The sequence below is a fragment of the Notolepis coatsorum genome (genome assembly GCF_963971535.1).
Source record: "Notolepis coatsorum genome assembly, chromosome: 13".
NCBI classification, from domain to species: domain Eukaryota; kingdom Metazoa; phylum Chordata; class Actinopteri; order Aulopiformes; family Paralepididae; genus Notolepis; species Notolepis coatsorum.
In genome coordinates this window covers 64948152-64966749 of record NC_140177.1, presented here as the reverse complement: position 1 = coordinate 64966749, position 18598 = coordinate 64948152, and the positions used below count along the sequence as shown (strand labels likewise).

Here is an 18598-nt window from a genome sequence, read left to right as displayed (position 1 = left end):
TAACCCCGACTAACTTTACTGTCATGCACTTGTCCTAATAAACTAACCTACACTGTAACACGCAACACTTTGATGAACATTGTTACTCAGCTGATAGAGTTATACCCTTCTTGCTGTCTTGTCGCACAGCACTTGTAAGTCGCTTTGGATAAAAGCGTCAGCTAAATGACTAAATGTAAATGTAAATGTAAATCTACCATGGTGAACCTGTATCACCCACATCTACCATGGTGAACCTGTATCACCCACATCTACCATGGTGAACCTGTATCACCCACATCTACAATGGTGAACCTGTATATGGCATTGAGCATGGGGGGGTGTCCGGATCTGAACATGATTCCCATCCACGCTTCCAACACAGTTGGGAAAGTTCCATAACTGGTAATTGCTTGCCACTGAGCGACTGAGGGCCGCCTAAGAAACTCGGACTGGAGCGCTTTCCACAAGGCTTCAGACACCTCTGTGACTGCACAGTAGCTGATCCCATTTTACAATTTTCAGCAACAGATTGTTGCTCATGTGTTCCTCCATGAGCTACGATCCTGATGGTGACCACTAACCTGTGATGAAGATAGATGAAATCACTGTGAGTAGACTATTGTGAGATGAATGGCCGAAAACGATGGACCAATTCGTCATACAGAAATATTTGAAGTGGCTTTCTTCGTTCCATCTCTCACATCTCTTGAATTGGCAGTTTCCTCGTACCTGGAGCTGTTCAGTGGTCTCACAGACCATTTTCTCTTCCTCCGAGATGGGAGTATGTCAGTCTAGCCGCCACTCGCAAAATATTGGTGACAGCCTATGTTGAATCAAATCTAGGCCTTACGTGCCGTCCCAACACTATTTCTATTCAGGCTAAACCATGTGCAGATACTTAGCGTCAATACCAAGCATTTCAATATACAGTATGAAAGCATTTCATTTTTTCATCCCAGGATCCCAGATGCTGTCAACACCCACGGCACATAACAGAACACATCAAATTACGGAGCTAAAAACATGTCTTGTGTAAATGCCAAATTAGATTAGGTCTCGACAGAGGGTGTGGGTTGTCTCTCTGCTCGGTCAGGGCCTATAAAAGCCAGAGGTTTCTGACTGGAAGACACTTCACTCACAGCTGCAGCTTCAGCATCAGACTCGTCCACAACCGGCCTGTGAGTAGAGACAATCTGACCGTCTAACGCTTCTTTTGCAGCTCTCTTCCTCTGCCTCTTTTTGGTCTGTGATAAAATAAGATATTTTATATTTGACCTATTTCAGAACATCTTTGAATTTTCAGTAGTTACTCACTGAAGCCTACTCTTTATCCTGTGTATGCGGTTCTCGGATAACTGTTCTCCTCTTTTGTGCAATGAAGGTTTTTGAGAAGAGAATGATAATATAATTGAGAGTCCAAGCACTTGGTCTCAAGCCTCTGTTTCTTCTTTCAGAATCATGAGCAGGAACTACATGTCCAAGTTCGATGAGCTCCGCAAGGGAGACTACCTGATGTCCAACAACCACGAATGGAAGGCTCAATTCCAGGTCAGTACTTGGGGCTGGGAACGGTGCAAAAGAGACAGCGTAACAGTGCTTTGGAGAAATACGTTGTCAAGATTTACTGTATCTATTTGGGTTTTCATCCAGTTAAATTTTTTGTGAATTTCCTCAAAATTCTATCTTAGAATTATACCAGTAGCCAACAACATTATCATTAGAATGTTAAAGGGATAGTTCAGATATTTTCGAACCCTAGCCCTATTTGTTACTTACCAACGATGATCACACAAATCAGTCAGATAATTTTAGTTCTCAAAATTTAAATAACAGCAGTGTCTATCTTCTACATCTATCTTGTTGTATTTTACTTTTACTTTGTAAAGAAACTCAAAGTATTAAGAGCAATGCACTGCTCTGTTGTTCTGTTGTGTTATGCGAGATGCACTGCTCTGTTGTAAATGTTATTGTATATTTTTATTGAACTATTTTATCTCACTTTTTTCTACTTCTACTAATGCCTATTTTCAAAATTGAATCAAACCGCACTTTTTTTTACTCTGTCTATTCTATTTTAAATTTGTATTACTGAATGAAACCGTAAACAGAGAGGTCTATTGGGATGTTAGATCCTAATGGGGAAAAATGTGATTTACCTTAACTTGCTATCTCTTCTATCTGTTTTATGCTCGCTAATGCCAGTATTTTTTACTGCTGTGAAGCTATTTGAACTGCAATTTCTGTATGAAAAGTGCTATACAAATAAAGTTATTATTATCTTCCATCTATATCTTTGTGCAACTCTCATAGGAGGACGGTAACTTTGTGATCTACGGCTGGAAGCCCATGTGGACGTCCGACACCGCTGGTCAGCGTGACGCCTGGCGCCTGTGCATGCAGGACGACTGCAACTTCGTCATGTACAAGAGGGACCACAAGATGCTGTGGCAGACCAAGACCCCGGCCTCCAGCTTCAAGATGTGCCGCATGTACATGCGCAACGACGGTAACCTGGTGATCGAGAAGGACGGCGAGGAGGTCTGGAACTCTTCCCAGTCCAAGGGCTTCAAGTAAAACTGCTGGAACACATCTGGAGCAGGGAGAGAAGATCGAGCCACTGTGACACCATCATGGCTGTACTGAATTTCCCTTTGTATGCTCAAATGCGAGCTGATGTGGACATTGCAGAACTGTGATTGGCCTTTGCCTTGGTCCTCTGACATACATGCTGGAGCAGGGGGAGAAGATCGCTTTGTATGCTCATTGGTCAAAATGTGAGCTGACATGGACATTGCAGAACTATGATTGGCCTTTGTTTTGGACTTTGTTCTTCTTTTTGGCAAACTTGGACAGATATTGTTGGTTGTGAATGAGATAGTAGAGAAGACGAAAACAAAGTGGAGATGCAGGGGGAAATACCTGCCATTTATTACTCTCCTAGCTGGACAATGAAGTAAGTTGATAAAGATATGGCTAAAACAGATTGTGTTTGTGTAGCACTAGCTTGCATGGCCAACAGGAACGTGCAGACACATTTTGGGAGGCAGGTGCTCAACCAAAAATAAAGGACATATCAAAGGCATATCATGTGCAGTGTGTTTTTGCTGTGCTGTCTGGCACGTTACCTCATAACTTCTCTCTCCCTCTTATTCTCCTTTGCAACTTGTCTTACAGCGTTGATCCCTCAATGTATAAATTATGGTCAAAAGCATGACATAACTGGAGACAACAGACCACATATGAGTCACTTCACAAACACTGGTCTTAATTTTAATATCCTCGTCATTAGTGAATCATGGCTTAAGAAAAGCATTGTTGATTCAGATATAGCTCTAATGGGCTACAATATGTACAGGGTGGATCGAGCTGGGAGGGGAGTGGAGCGGCCGTATATGCCAAAGCGGGCATATCTGTATCCATATTAGATACAGTCTCCATACCAAAGATATTTGAATTGATTTAAAGATCCAGTTGGGGCCCTCGTCAATGGTTGTAATAGGTGTTTATAGACCCCCAGCTGCTGGCACAGAAACTGTATTGTAACATTCTAGCAAACCTCATTTAAATTTGTTCTGATTATGAACTACTGGTGGTGGGAGATAACTTGAACTGGCTAAATAGTAACTTGGATCAGTGGTAACATAAACCTAACCCAGATGATAACAGAACTGACTAGACCCAACTAAAAATACCTCTTAAAATCCACACTAATTGATCTTGTATTTTCCAATAGAATTTACTAAATCGTGACCACTGGTGTTTTTGATCTAGGTTATAATGATCACTGTCCTACTGCATGTTTGAGGAGTGTAAACATGGAAAAAGGTAGGTCACATGGTCCTAAAAAGGGATTTAAAATGTTGAAATTAACAAGCTTTCATGAATGATATGTGGTAGTATTGACGTTGAATTTCATAATTAATATGTGTGAATAAATTAGAAGACCACATCAAAAGCCAGATGTATATTTCGATAGCAGAGAGAGACTCAGTGGCTAAATCAGGCTCAACTGCCAGTGGAGAGCCATTCACAACCCCCCACAACACCTTTTCAAACTGACTGTATGTAAATGCTGATCAAAGACAGCTGCGCTGCCCACAGGGCAGGCCAGGTTAGACATGCTGAAGAAATGATTAGTCATGGACACTAAAACACAAACAAAGTTATCTATTAATCAACTGTTTAGTATCAAAAGAGTAAACCATAATATTAGAAATAAGGTTTGAAGGGTGATTACACTCTTGTTATAGAATTCTGGTTAGTACTGTATGGTAATATGGCCCAAAGGAGGGGGCTATTCACACCACCCCACCAGATGACATCACACCAGCCCCCACCCGTGGGACAAGACCCACACAGGGAATCGAGGAGGGGGGGGGAACTAGCCCCCCCCCAGAGGAAACCAGGGGGAAGGGCGGACCGCCCTTCCAGAAGCACCAGCCAGGATTGGAGGACCATATTAGTAAAATGTGCTATTATTGGCCAGAAATTATATTATATAAGAGCGAATATATTGGTAGTTCAGGAGCCCAGATCACCCAACCCCGATCTGCGTGCTCCCCGCGCCCCACCCAGAGACTACTGTGAGCTGATTGCATTTTACGTGAGTAAATCATGGGAAACACCTATGGTTGTTTATAGATTAGATTAGAGTAATGTACAGATCCCTGATCTGTAAACCAGATTTACTCATGTATAATGTGTACAGTAAATTCTCTATGTTCAAATTATGTTAACCAAGTGACTGTTTCTGTACATATTGGGGTTTGAGAATGCAAACCTTATTTGTGATTTCTGTACACAGGCAGCCATGTTGATGTTTTCTGATAATCTTTTGTATGCAAAAGGCAAACTTCTTATTCACCTTGGCCTCTGGCTCAAATAAATGTTGAATTGGACTATAGTTCATGGTTTGTCTGGCTACACGTTTAATTCTTCATCTGCTTTAAGTCAGATGAAGAGACCAACAATTCTATCAATATGATCCCTTTCTCCTCCTTCCAGATAAGCAATCTCATTGTACTGTACTACAAATAACCTTAGATTATTGTAGGATTCTGTAGGAATTTACTACAGAAATGGTGCCGTTCTTCCCACCCTGTTGTATCCCCCCCTGAAGAGGTGCGGTGAGGTCTCTGGACCTTGCTGTGTGTTGGGGACGTGCAGGGAAAAGAGCTGGGGGTTGCTGCGTTTGAAGTTGCAGACAGGGGCTTGTGGTCTGGAATGGAGGACAGAGGGACAGGATGGAGGTTGGTTGTGTACGCCACTTGTTGGGACCCACGGTGAATATGGCCTTTTGCATACTAGAATGGGGGAGCGGTGGTTAGGTTAGCTTAGGTTAGGATGTCCGGAGGTATAGGGATCGCGCTTGTTGTGCAGTGAACATGCAAACGTGGGCTTTTTATGTTTGTGTGTTTGTTCAGACACAAGAGGCCGTTCCCGGCCTATGCGGGCCACGGGGGTTGAGTCTCGTATGGAATATACTTTATGAACTATACGAGGGGGGTTGCACCAGGATGAGGCCTCATGTAATGTGAAGACGTATTGGGTGCACAAACTATCTGGTTATGGGAAATGGTCATAGCGTCGGATGGCGACAGGTGAAAGGCTTTTCTGGCCAGGAAGCGCGGTAATCTGGTGGCGTGCGACAGGAGCGCGTCCTGAGTGTATAAGGATCCCTAGAATATATTCTCGGGAAAAGGAGCGCTAGGATGATTGGGAATTTGCTTGTTCTGAAGGGGGAGAGAGCCGTGTGTACTGTATAGATGGGCTCTGTTGCTCTTTAGAACATGTAAATCGGCTTGGTAAGATGATTTAGGACCTGCGTAATCGGGGAAAGTGGTTTGTGCGGTTACAGGATTATCACGTATTAATTGATATAAGCGGGGCTGGCGTGTTCAAGAGGCTCAATAATAGTGGTTTGCTGTCTGAGCGTGATAGACAGGACGTGTCTGCGGGAAACTATCAGGCCGAATTAAATGAAGATGTATGTTCGACTTTAGGGCGTAATATCGAACGAATCCGGAGATCCTTTTTGATCTTGAACATAACCGGCGTGTTGATTAATTGCGTGCGCTGTGGCACCGGCGGACGATGTGCTTAAAAACATTTGGTTGAGATGACTGATAAAGTACTTAGTGGGAATTCGATTACAAAGCTATGGTAAGCTTAAACATTCAGTAATGATTGAATGTGGGAACAATGGCTAGGGTTAGGAATGATTGAGGAAATGTAGGAGCTTATTGTTGTATTGTTATGATATTTTAATGACCAACGAACATGGGTCTGGGGCGAGTCATATTGGTGATTGGGGCTAGCTAGCTTAGCTCTGTGGAAAAGTCCGCGGTGAAACTGGGGACGTTACGATGGCGTTATGAGAGAATTGATTAAACACTGTGGCGGCGATTGCAGGTAGGAAGCGAATCGAGGCGTAGGTTGGAGAGATTGTGGCCGTTTTGAGGGTTATTATTGATGCGGTAACGATTGTGTATGATATTAAGAAGTCGCTGCTTGATGACGTCATGGTGTTGAAGAGAGTGTGTAACGTTCACGGTACTATGGAGCCAGGCGGAGAGAAGGGTAGGAGAGATGATTCGTGTTGGACTATGTGTGCGGCGTTGGATGGTGTGAATGTTTTAAAAATTATTTTCTTTTGAGGTAGTTGGTTATTTTAAGCATGTGTGAATTGTTTATGGTTGGATTGGTACTGGGCGGATTACAGGGATGAACGGATCTTGAAAGGCACGGCTCCCGTGAGGGCATTGAACGTCGCATTAGGGTTGGCTAGCGGGTTAGCTGGTATGAGAGTTTGGGCGATAGCGCCGTGGAAAGGGTTCGTGCAATTTTATGTTTGGAAGCGGCGGGTGGCGTTGAGTGAGCGATGCTTATGTGTGAAGCAATTGTGTGATAATAACGTTGGTTGGGAGTTATTTGCGAAAGTTGGTCGCTTCTGACGTCATAATTGTGGGACCTAGGGCTTGGGAGGCGCTGGGGCTGGCTAGGCTAGTTAGCTTGCGTGCCGTTGTTTTGTGGAGTTGGCGAGCGACATATGTTACGTTTCGAGTTTTGAAGGGGATGTTTAGGAAGGGTTAACAGCGGCGGTGGATGTCGTGGCAGTGTGTTGTGTTGAAACAAGGCGTTTATGATATTAGTTATGCTTTGCCGTAATACATCGTCCGGGGTGCGCCGTTGGCTACGGCGCATGCGCGGTACAACGTGGATCAATGCATTCGTGGTAATTCGCTCAGGGGACAGGAATAACGGGTAAGGGTATACTCTGCATTATATAAAATGGTTGTGTTTGTATATTGTGCATTCTAGTGAATATTCTGCATTTTGTAAAGTGGTTGTGTTTGTGTATTGTGCATTGTGCATTCTGTGGGTTGTAGACGATGTTCTGGGGGTGGGTTTGGTGGTATTACTGCAAATTGTGTAGGGGTAGCGTGTGATGGGACAGGCGGTTAAAATAGGATTAGATGATTTAAAATACATGCCCTTAACTTACACTGGGATTCATATACCAGACACACATTGTACTTGTAATAAATGGGCAATAAATATGTTACACAGGGGGAGTCTTGTCCAAGGGGGAAGGCATATCGCTTGCGTCATGTTTTGATTAATACATCTACATTTCTTTCACATGTCACCTGTATACAGGGCTAGGCGTTCCCAGAATATTCTGTTTACAGTTATGAGACTTAGCATGAATGGAACTTAACTAATGATAATGTTTGATTTCTGATGTGTGCATTGTTAGTGGTTGGTTTGATATTTGTATCCAAGGGGGGATGAGTAGTTGATTGATTAGAAATAGTGCAGCTAAATACATACAAAAGTAAGATACAGTAGAGGAACATTCCTAAACCTGTTTACAACAATTGAGGCTTGGTGCACATTTATGACTAACCACTATAATGTTATGTTGAAATGAAGCATGCTTACATGTATAATAATTAGAGTTGATGGAGATTTCCAGTTTTTTAAATTTGTGTAACATGTACAATTGTAAGCTTGAAATAATGATGTTGTGTTTTATGTAGCTGAATTAAGATACTTGTATAGAATGCATTGATGTTAAAATGTCAGATATTGATACTTGTTATAGCTTTGAGGCCATTGATTTAAATAGGCTGATGTTTATATTAAGAATCTATTGCGAGTCCGGGGGTCACAATAGGATAACTTAGTGGCGGGGGGCTAGTTTCTTTAATGATATGATTGTGTTTACAGTAGTTGAGATAAAATGTGTATTTTTAGAGATTTGTGTGCAATGATGAACCCTTTGTTGATTACAGGAAATACTGGGGCTTTGTATGCCCGAGGGCCAACAAGGCCTCAGTTGAAAGCTGTATGATAGGTCACAAGGGGGGATGGTTAACAGATGCGGTTTATGACGTTGCAGGGAAGCAGAGAGGAGAATAGGTTTTAGACCAGGGGGGATGGTAAACCTGTGGTTTATGATCACTGTTACGCTCACGGGGAAGACCAAGAATATCTTCACAGTAGGAAGTGATAACGTTGTTTGCCCAGGCGGGGGCAAGGGGGACAGCTGTTGTTTACAAGGGCTGTTTGTTTTTTTATGACAGGATGACGAGGCAAGATGCAACAGGGGAGAGGTCACAGGTGGAGATAGGAGAGAACAGTCAAAGTGAGATAACAGATGGAGTTATTTTTAGAGCAGAGGACAGGAAGTGGTGGTAATGGGCCAGGGGGCCAGGAAGTGACAGGAAGATGAGACAGGGGAAGGTTTGTCAGGAAACAGTTGGAGTGTGAGTGTGGGAAATCAAAGTAGGCATTCATTTGGGGTTATGACTTATGAATGTTAACTGTTTTGGTAAGGGAATATTTGGGTCTGTCTGTGCACTGGAAGGCATGGATAGGTCTGAATTAAAGATGGATTCCAGTCCGTCTTTGAAGTGAGAGTAGAGGAGCAGATGTGAGGATAGACGGTAGTAGCCTGAGGTTGAGAGCAGAAAAATTGAGAGCAGAAAAGTTGAGAGCAGAAGAACTAACATTGTTTGTCGGTCTGTGGTTGATTAACGGGTTGTATGAGAGAGAGTTTGAAAGTATTTGTTTAGGTTCATAGGTTCAAATGATCGATGTAACTGTGAATGAATTGAGTGGCGTGTGAGTGTGTGTCAGGATGTGTTAATTTCAGGGGGTGATTGAAACTGTGATGTGAGCGAGGGACACATAGGAAGACAGGTTAGAATTAGAGACACATAGTCATTTGCAGAGCGATAAGAGTTAAGAGTTAAAGTGATTTTATTTTGTTTTATTGCTTTCATTTGGTATTGTTTCTTTTAGAAGGGGTAGTCACTCAGTACATATGTTTATTTTAATTTTTGAGTGTGTGGACTGAAAGGTGTTCGAATGGTACCGGTGGGGGTGACTGTGCTGTCTTGAGAGGTGTCAAAGTCACTGACATGTGTGAATGGAACGGTTGGGTGATGAGATGTTGAATGTAAAGTTTTGGAAAACATGATTTTTATTTTCTTTCTGATGTTCTGACGTTTGGAGCGTGTTGATTTCATTGATTTACTGTTTTGGGTATGAATGGTAATTTCTTATGTAGAAATTGCAAGACATGTGGTCGGAGGATGTGTTATATTTAAATATTTGGTTAATTGTTTGGTTTTTGTTTTTCCCAAACTGTTTTTCATGATTTGGCGGGAGAGGACTGTTGAAGGCTGGGATGCATTGGAACAGATCGATGAAAGATGAGTAGTGCCACCACGATTTGCATATGGAATTAATGGCTTCCCTTATTAAGTATGTTGACATGTTGTGTAAAAAGAGATGCTTTGTGCTTGTTTCTTCAACAGCTCAGTAAAGGAGGGGGAAGGCAGATCAACGGTGGGAGAGACATGAATACATTACATTAGAGCGGTAACGTAGGATTTCATTTTTCCCTGTTACTCTGCAGTCCAATGGTGGTCAATTACAGATTGTGGTGAGAGAATTCTTGTACACGGAGACCCCCGCCTATACAGACCCCATAAAGGGGGGGGCCAGGTTGTAAAAACTGAACAGACGTAGTTTGGAGGAACTTCCGCGCTACAGGAGTCGTCTGACGACGGGTTGTCATGAGATAATAGATGACTAGACCTGGGATATGTGACCTGGCCTGGGGGGGCAGAGCCAGTCTGAGGGCTGGGCTGAGAATGTGTGGACAAGGTTCTCTGGGGAGTTATGGAGTTGTGATTGGACTGTGGGGGACAGGGACAAGACTGAATAGGTACTGATGGGCTTTGTCTTGTGCACATTGATTTGGTAGGACGCACAAGCAAAGGGCGGATAAATTACACAACGCAGGGTCAGGTAGAGATGCATTCACATAGTGAGGATATGGCCAGAGTGAGGAGAATAGGTGAAAAAATATTTTCGTTGAAATTCTGCTTTCCTCTGCCAAACTGAGCTGTGGACACAAGAGGTGATAAGATTATGACCATTATATGTGTCATAAAAGGGGGGAGGATAGGTGGGAAGCAATTGATTGATTATGCAAATGTGATTGTACTATCTTAAGGAAAAATTAGCAGAAAGAAGAGATTATTTCAGAGAATGAATGTAAAATGAAAATATTGTGATACTAATGGATCTTGTCTCCCCCAGATCATGTAAATGGATACTGTAATTTAAGGAAATTGGGTTTTTTTTAAAATTGTGATTGATTATACTTTAAATGTGTAATGTTTAGATTAAATTGTTTTAATTGTTTTTAGCATATTCAAAGTGCCCAGAGGAACAAGGCCTGATGAAAGAGTGGTAAACACTGTTTTATTAAGGCAGAATAGGTTAAATAGGGATCTGGATGAATGGGTCACCAGGACTCCCGGGAGGGAATCATAGTCAAGGGGCAAATGTGGGAAAGAAAAGAAGAAGACAAGAAGGCAAAAAGGTATGATATGTACCAAAGAAAAATGGAAAAAGAAAAAATTGAGAATTTTGAAGAAATGAATTTTAATTTTGGAAAAAATAGATTTTATTATTTAAATGTATGGTTAGTATGTATAGAAAATCAAGTCAATATATCATATGTGACGATAAGAATCGTCAAAGTGGGGAATGTGGTAGTATTGACGTTGAATTTCATAATTAATATGTGTGAATAAATTAGAAGACCACATCAAAAGCCAGATGTATATTTCTATAGCAGAGAGAGACTCAGTGGCTAAATCAGGCTCAACTGCCAGTGGAGAGCCATTCACAACCCCCCACAACACCTTTTCAAACTGACTGTATGTAAATGCTGATCAAAGACAGCTGCGCTGCCCACAGGGCAGGCCAGGTTAGACATGCTGAAGAAATGATTAGTCATGGACACTAAAACACAAACAAAGTTATCTATTAATCAACTGTTTAGTATCAAAAGAGTAAACCATAATATTAGAAATAAGGTTTGAAGGGTGATTACACTCTTGTTATAGAATTCTGGTTAGTACTGTATGGTAATATGGCCCAAAGGAGGGGGCTATTCACACCACCCCACCAGATGACATCACACCAGCCCCCACCCGTGGGACAAGACCCACACAGGGAATCGAGGAGGGGGGGCAACCAGCCCCCCCCCCCAGAGGAAACCAGGGGGAAGGGCGGACCGCCCTTCCAGAAGCACCAGCCAGGATTGGAGGACCATATTAGTAAAATGTGCTATTATTGGCCAGAAATTATAGTATATAAGAGTGAATATATTGGTAGTTCAGGAGCCCAGATCACCCAACCCCGATCTGCGTGCTCCCCGCGCCCCACCCAGAGACTACTGTGAGCTGATTGCATTTTACGTGAGTAAATCATGGGAAACACCAAATGGTTGTTTATAGATTAGAGTAATGTACAGATCCCTGATCTGTAAACCAGATTTACTCATGTATAATGTGTACAGTAAATTCTCTATGTTCACATTATGTTAACCAAGTGACTGTTTCTGTACATATTGGGGTTTGAGAATGCAACCCTTATTGTGATTTCTGTACACAGGCAGCCATGTTGATGTTTTCTGATAATCTTTTGTATGCAGAAGGCAAACTTCTTATTCACCTTGGCCTCTGGCTCAAATAAATGTTGAATTGGACTATAGTTCATGGTTTGTCTGGCTACACGTTTAATTCTTCATCTGCTTTAAGTCAGATGAAGAGACCAACAATTCTATCAATATGATCCCTTTCTCCTCCTTCCAGATAAGCAATCTCATTGTACTGTACTACAATAACCTTAGATTATTGTAGGATTCTGTAGGAATTTACTACAGATATTATGCATAGCAACATCCTCTGCACGGCAGAGTCCGTTGATGTTCAGGTGACCCTTGACCCCTTCACAAATACTCTGATCAATAAACATGCTCCTCTCAAGAGACTCAGAATTAAAGATAAAATAGCACCCTGATTCTCGCATGAGCTGTCTCCTGTCAACTCTGCTTAATGACAGGAATAAGGCCTGGTCACGTGCAAGACGCTCAGGTGATCCACAACACTGGCCTGCCTGTAAACAGCTCAGAAACAGATGTACCACAGCTATGAGAAAGTCAAAATCAAATGACTATTTAGATTTAATTAACGTTCTTACACAAACCCGGCTCAGTTTTGGAAGGCAGTTAACTTAAATCATCATATTTGTGTTGACGATTGTGTTATTTCTAGCCAGAACTAAATTTGTCTTGCATTTAATAAACACTTTGCAGTTGCTGGGAACCTGTTTGATCCCAATCCATAGTTCCCAGGACCTCTACTGGTGAGGATAATTTAAACTGGCTGCTCATTACAGAGCAATTGACTAAAGATTAAATATTTGTAATCTTTCTATCTCAACAGGAAGATTTCCTAGTGTCTGGAAATCTGCCCATGTGATCACGTTACATAAAGTCTTTAGTGAATAATCAACTTAAGTTCTTTCTCTCAAATCACTGTGTACTAAGCCCACACCAATCCGTGTTCAAAGCCACATTATCCGCCATCTCTTTAGCTACTAATGACAATATCAGCTTTAGATAAGAAGAAACACTATGCTGCCCTCTTTATTGATATGTCAAAAGCTTTTTATACAGCCGATCACAATTTACTCTCAAAAAGATTAGCTACTATTGGTTTGGTTAGAAATGCGATTGGTTCCAAGATTTTCTCTCAGGGAGACGTCAGTGTGTAATGTCAGGTTATGCCCAAAAATATGTTGTTAATTTTTAAGGCTGTAATTGGTAAGCTACCTCCTTATACTACATCATTATTGGAATGGAATTTTGTAACCTATGGAACCTGTTATAGTGACTGGCTGGTCCATATTTAGGTCCCTCGAGTTTGCTTGGAACAGGGTAAATCTGCATTTTGCTATGATACCCCTAGCTCATGGAATGAACTCCAACAGTCCTTAATAATATCCCTCTCGAGTCGGCTCACGCTGTTTGCACCCGCCCTAGGGTAACAAAGGCATTGACAATTTATCAGAAATAGCCAGAAAGTTGCGCATTAAATAGACACAAATAGAAAAATGGCATTTTTGAGTGCTTTGAGATGTTATATATATGCCTCCTTATTTGCTAAACTTAATACGACTTGTAAATACGTTAATTGTTATTGTGATTGTAAGGCTGTTTTTCCCCGCAATAGTATGAAAGAACTACAATGTTGAGGGGAGGGACTGATTTAAGTTTCGGTGATCACTGACGGTGATCTCCATAAGTAAACACTGACTGAGCTCTGAGCAGAAAAGCTATCGACAACACAGCATTACACAGCATTAGCGTTGGCAGCAGCTATCAATCGTATTGGAGAATTCTGTGTTCACAGCGAAGAAGAAGAATTATTTGAGATTCTCCTCTCTGTTGCAGAATTTTAAACTTTGATCTCCAACCTTTGTCAATCAAGTTGTATGTGTTTTAATTTATTTGTTATTCTTACTTTTGTCTCACCTTGTTGTCTTATTGTTATGATTTTATATGCTTTTCTTTATTGCTTATTTCTGTATGTAAACTTGACATAAATGGTAAATGGTGCATTTTTATATAGTGCTTTATCCAAAGTGCTTTACTATTTGTTCTATTTATGTGCAACATAAATCAGCATATATATATTTTTTTTGGTGAAATGCTTTACGTTAAAATAAATACTAATAATAATAAAAAGAAATAGCACAGTAAAAGTACAAAGTTAACATTAGATAATCCTTTATTGATCTTTTTGCAGAAATTCAGGCATCATAGCAGCATGGGGAGGTACAGCTATGAGCTTAATACATAACTATAGGCAATTATATGAAATATTAATATAAAAATATGAAAAAATAAACAGTGTATACATTAAAATGTAATCTGAATATTAAAATATGAGAAAAATAAACATGGTAAACAAATGTTCGGTTATGATTTTTTGCCGGTTTTGGGTGTTTTTTGGGCGAAAATTGGCGGATTTTGTAACTATTTTATTTTTAGCCAGTTCTTTATTTGTTTTAATTTGATGTGTACATGCTGATACATGTCATACAAGTAATATTAATACTTGTGTGGTGTACGCGTTTTGGTTACTCACCCAATATGTGTGTGTCTGGTGAACCCACAACATTATTGGGATTTTAAAACAATAAAGCCATAACCATTTATGTAAAAATACTTAATACTTAACATATGTTAACTGTTATCTCAATTACAACCAATATAGACAGCATAAACAGTATGGTTAATATTAGCCATTTATCTCAGCTAGATCACATTTATAAATACAAGTGCTATTTGTTTTGTGTGATAAAAAATGTAAAACAGTATGAATGAAACAAGGTGGGGCATACAGTGAAGGTACACAGTGAACCTTTTTGCTTCATATTTATCATGTTTACTTGAAACTAACTGTAGTATTATGCTATTGAGCTTTTATGCATGCTGTTTACAGTTGTGGTTCTCTTAGCTACCTTACTGTTTATCTCAGCTTAACCCTATGCATATTTGTATCGAGTTTTTTCAATTTTCTTTAGCTACCAAGTCGGACTCCATTGAACTGGTGGTTGTCTGTACCTACCTGCTTCCATCTCCTCCAACACCGGCAAATCTGCTCAAGCTCCCGCCGTCAGCGAGACATCACCCGGATACTCCCGTCCATCCAGCACCACGGCTGTGTTGCTATTTTTTCCGGATAGCCTCCCGGCTTCACCAGTACAGTTGGGCTTTGTGCTTGATCGCTACTCGTCTCCTCTTGTCATGCTGTGGATCTTCTCCTGCTTAGCAGTTTTCCGTTTGGCGTGTCTAGCCCATGGCAAACGGCTAACACCAGGCTCACACCCTCCTCCACTGACATGCTACAATATCTCGCCCCGCAACTGCATAAACTGAACAACTGCACAATTCCAACATGCATCTCTGTCATCAAACAACTAGGACTTCTACACCGACCCCGCTATATTCACAGAAGCTCCCGAAGAAAGTTTGTTCGTTCTCAACCGGTTCACAACATCCCATCCATCTGGTCTGAGCGGACTTCCACTTCTGCATTCCCGCAACAACGTCATCTGAACACTGGATCTAGTAGCCCTGGTAACACCGCGGGATCCACGCGCTACCACCAGCACGACAGCGCTCACTTTTTTTTCTTTTTCTGGGGAAATTTTATACTGGGGCACAACTGATCAATACTGGGGCACGTGCCCCAGTAAAGTGGTCTAAATACGCATATGGTCTTGTCTACACTAGCTTCCTATTCAAGCCAGGTGTTAGACTTTAAAGTGCTACTCCTCACTTTCAACATTTAAAATTCTCTCTATCTATCTATCTAATCTCATCTCACGATACTTGCCCGCTCGTGCTCTGTGCTCACAAAATGCGGGGCTTCTGTAGATTCCTAGGAAATCCGCCGGCCACAGAGCCTTTGTCTACCATGCTCCCTACCTGTGGAATAAATTACCTGCCGTCATCAGGGGCGCCTGCGCTGTCGAAGCCTTTAAATCCTTGCTTAAGACCCATCTTTTGTCTCTCTCCTTCAACCTACCCTGATTTCACCTAGTCAGGGACTGACCCTTAGTTTAATCTGTCTAGTTTAGTTAGGATGTCTTTTATCTGCTCCCATGTCTGCTTTTCTGCAGACATGAGAGCATTTTTTTTACCCCTGTCCCTGTCTCTGAGTGAATATATCGATATAGACATTCCAGTGACCTTCTACCTCATGGACATGAGCTCCACCAGTCCCGTGGAACAGCTTCATACCGCCTTCTGTCTGACCTGCTCTGACTCAACCTATTCTGAGTGGTTTCTCCTGCCCCCCGGTGTAACTTCCAACCGGTTAATGGACTGTTCTCCCCTGCTCTACCTCTCCCCATCCCTGTATGTTTGTTCCTTGTATTCCTGTCCCTTAGTGTTCTTTCCCTTATCTCTCTCTTGCTCATCATGTTCTCCTGTTACTCTAGTGTTACTCTTGTCTTGTATTAGGTTATCTGTTTAGTGTCTGTATTCTGCTTGTTTGGTCCCAGTGTATGGTGTTTGTCTTGTGTGGAGGAAACACAGAGCTCACCTCCTTCCCTCCTGTCTTCCCCCCTCCCCCCTTCTCCCTCCTCACTATAAAGGGCCCCTCCCCACGTCTTTCTTTCTTCCTGTCCTGGGTCATGTATAGCTGATCACCTGGGCGAAAGCCTCAGCCATATCTCTAACTATCTTGTATCTATTTGATCTTCTCTGGTTAATAAAGCCATTTATTAACCGGATCCACTGACTGAGTAAGTTATTCCTATGTATTGTATCCACAACACTTGTCATCCATAGTTGTAGTTCCTTGTAGTTCTTTGTCAGTCTGTTTCCCCCACAGGTGTCTCCAGTTATAATCATCCCAGTCACTGCTAGCACAGCCTCTATAGCTAGTATAACATCCTACAGGACCAGTTCCACCCAGCACACCATCTTTTCGAACTGCTGCCCTCTGGTCGAATGTACAGATCCATCCAGTCCGGTTCTAGCAGACTGACCAACAGCCTCTATCCACTGGCTGTCAGGCTGCTCAACGATCAACTTGCCCCCCCCCCAAACCCTGGTGACATAACTCCCACTTACTTACTATACACTATTCCATCCATTGCAAGCCAATGCCCCCCTCCATCCATTAACTCAACTGGACTGTCAATGTACTATTTATTGCACTAGCACTACTGCACTTGGGACATTGATATTATTGATATTATTATTATGTATATGTAGACACATGAATGTGTCTGTTAAAGACTCCGGTATTCAATATAGACATTGGGATATGTTCCATTAGACTATCAGATATGTTCCCTTAGGATGACGAACACTAGGGGGTGCTGCGGGACAGTCAGACTGGTGGTCAGAAGAACGGCGTCAGGTGTACTGCGGAACACATGAAGAAGCGAGGTGCCCGCCCCTTTCCTGCGAGGACTGCCGACGGGAGTAGACGTGCGTGAGAGAGCTCTTCCCAAGCAGCGAGCTAACGGCTAATAACGTGGCCTAGTTGTTATGTATTGGGTTAGGTTTGTCCCAGGGCGATTGCCATACTCGCCTTGTGTACGTTGTGATTGTGCACTTGGGGTTTTGTTATTGTTTTCGCATACTACCAAGTAAAGCCTCGCTACTGAGTACCTCCGTGTCAGAGTGATTATTGGCGACGAGGACGACGGAACTGCGCTGCATCCTTGGTCGGAAGAAAAGTTGGACTTTGGAAGTGGAGGGCGTTTGGTTGCCATTAGCAACGGAGCTAATGCGTGTACCCTGAGCCTGGGCGGCTAACGGAGCTATGCGTGTGCGGCGGACTGGTAACGTTGATGTGTGTGCGAATGTCGGATCTAGTCACAGACAGTGATAAGAGTACGGACAAGCAAGAAGTGCATGTGGTAACAAGAAAAATGGCTGGAAATTGGAGAGTATCGGCCCCTTTGATGAGAGCATTTGATTTGATTTCTTTGTGCTCGCAAATGACATTAAAGACATTAAGATTGTGCCCATGTTTATGAGTGAGATTGGACTTTCAACATTCTACGGAGTTTGGTACGACAGGTGAAACCGGGGGAAATTACATATGCACAGATTGTTACTGCATTGACGGGACACTTTTCTCCTAAACCACTCCTGATAGTGGAACGGTTTCGGTTCCATAGGAGGAATCAAGAGGAGGGAGAAACAGTAATGTTCTGAAGGGCCAGATTAACACTGAGAATCTACGTTTATTATTTTGTATAACTTGTATATTATTTATATATATAAGCTATATACCTTTAAGCTTCCGTTTGAATCATAGTATTATTTGCTCGCCTCATTGGACACCGCCCTTGACATTGGCGGCGCCAGCAGTCGCGCCCCCCAGACAAGTTCAAAGACGTGTCCGGGCAAGTTCAGACATGCCCTTAGCTGGCGCATTGATTCCGGACAAGTAATTCGGTTGCGCTCTAGAAATCACTCTGAGTATATATATTGTAGAAGGCGCAGCAGCCGTAGTGTGAACCTAATCTAATGTGCAGCTGTGTGTGAACTTAACGTAACGAGTATCAGAACACGAGGTGAAGTGTGAAGTAACCTAACAGCAGAACGAGTGGACATGTGAGCAGTGGAAGCCTACCCGCGGTGTATCATTACGGATAGCTAGTAGCTACTTAGATACAACCCTAATATTGTAGAACCATTGTTGGTGTATTA

The 18598-nt window shown here is 42.1% G+C and overlaps 1 protein-coding gene across 1 annotated transcript; it reads left to right on the top strand.

Annotated features, from left to right (window-relative positions):
• Positions 1-1138: 1138 nt before the first annotated feature.
• LOC311238958 (B-type lectin plumieribetin-like) lies at positions 1139-3064 on the top strand. The gene is made up of 3 exons (XM_084327165.1): positions 1139-1160; positions 1437-1530; positions 2293-3064. Exons 2-3 carry the CDS (start codon positions 1441-1443, stop codon positions 2554-2556), a joined length of 354 nt encoding a protein of 117 aa, XP_084183291.1. The 5' UTR covers positions 1139-1160; positions 1437-1440; the 3' UTR covers positions 2557-3064.
• Positions 3065-18598: the final 15534 nt, after the last annotated feature.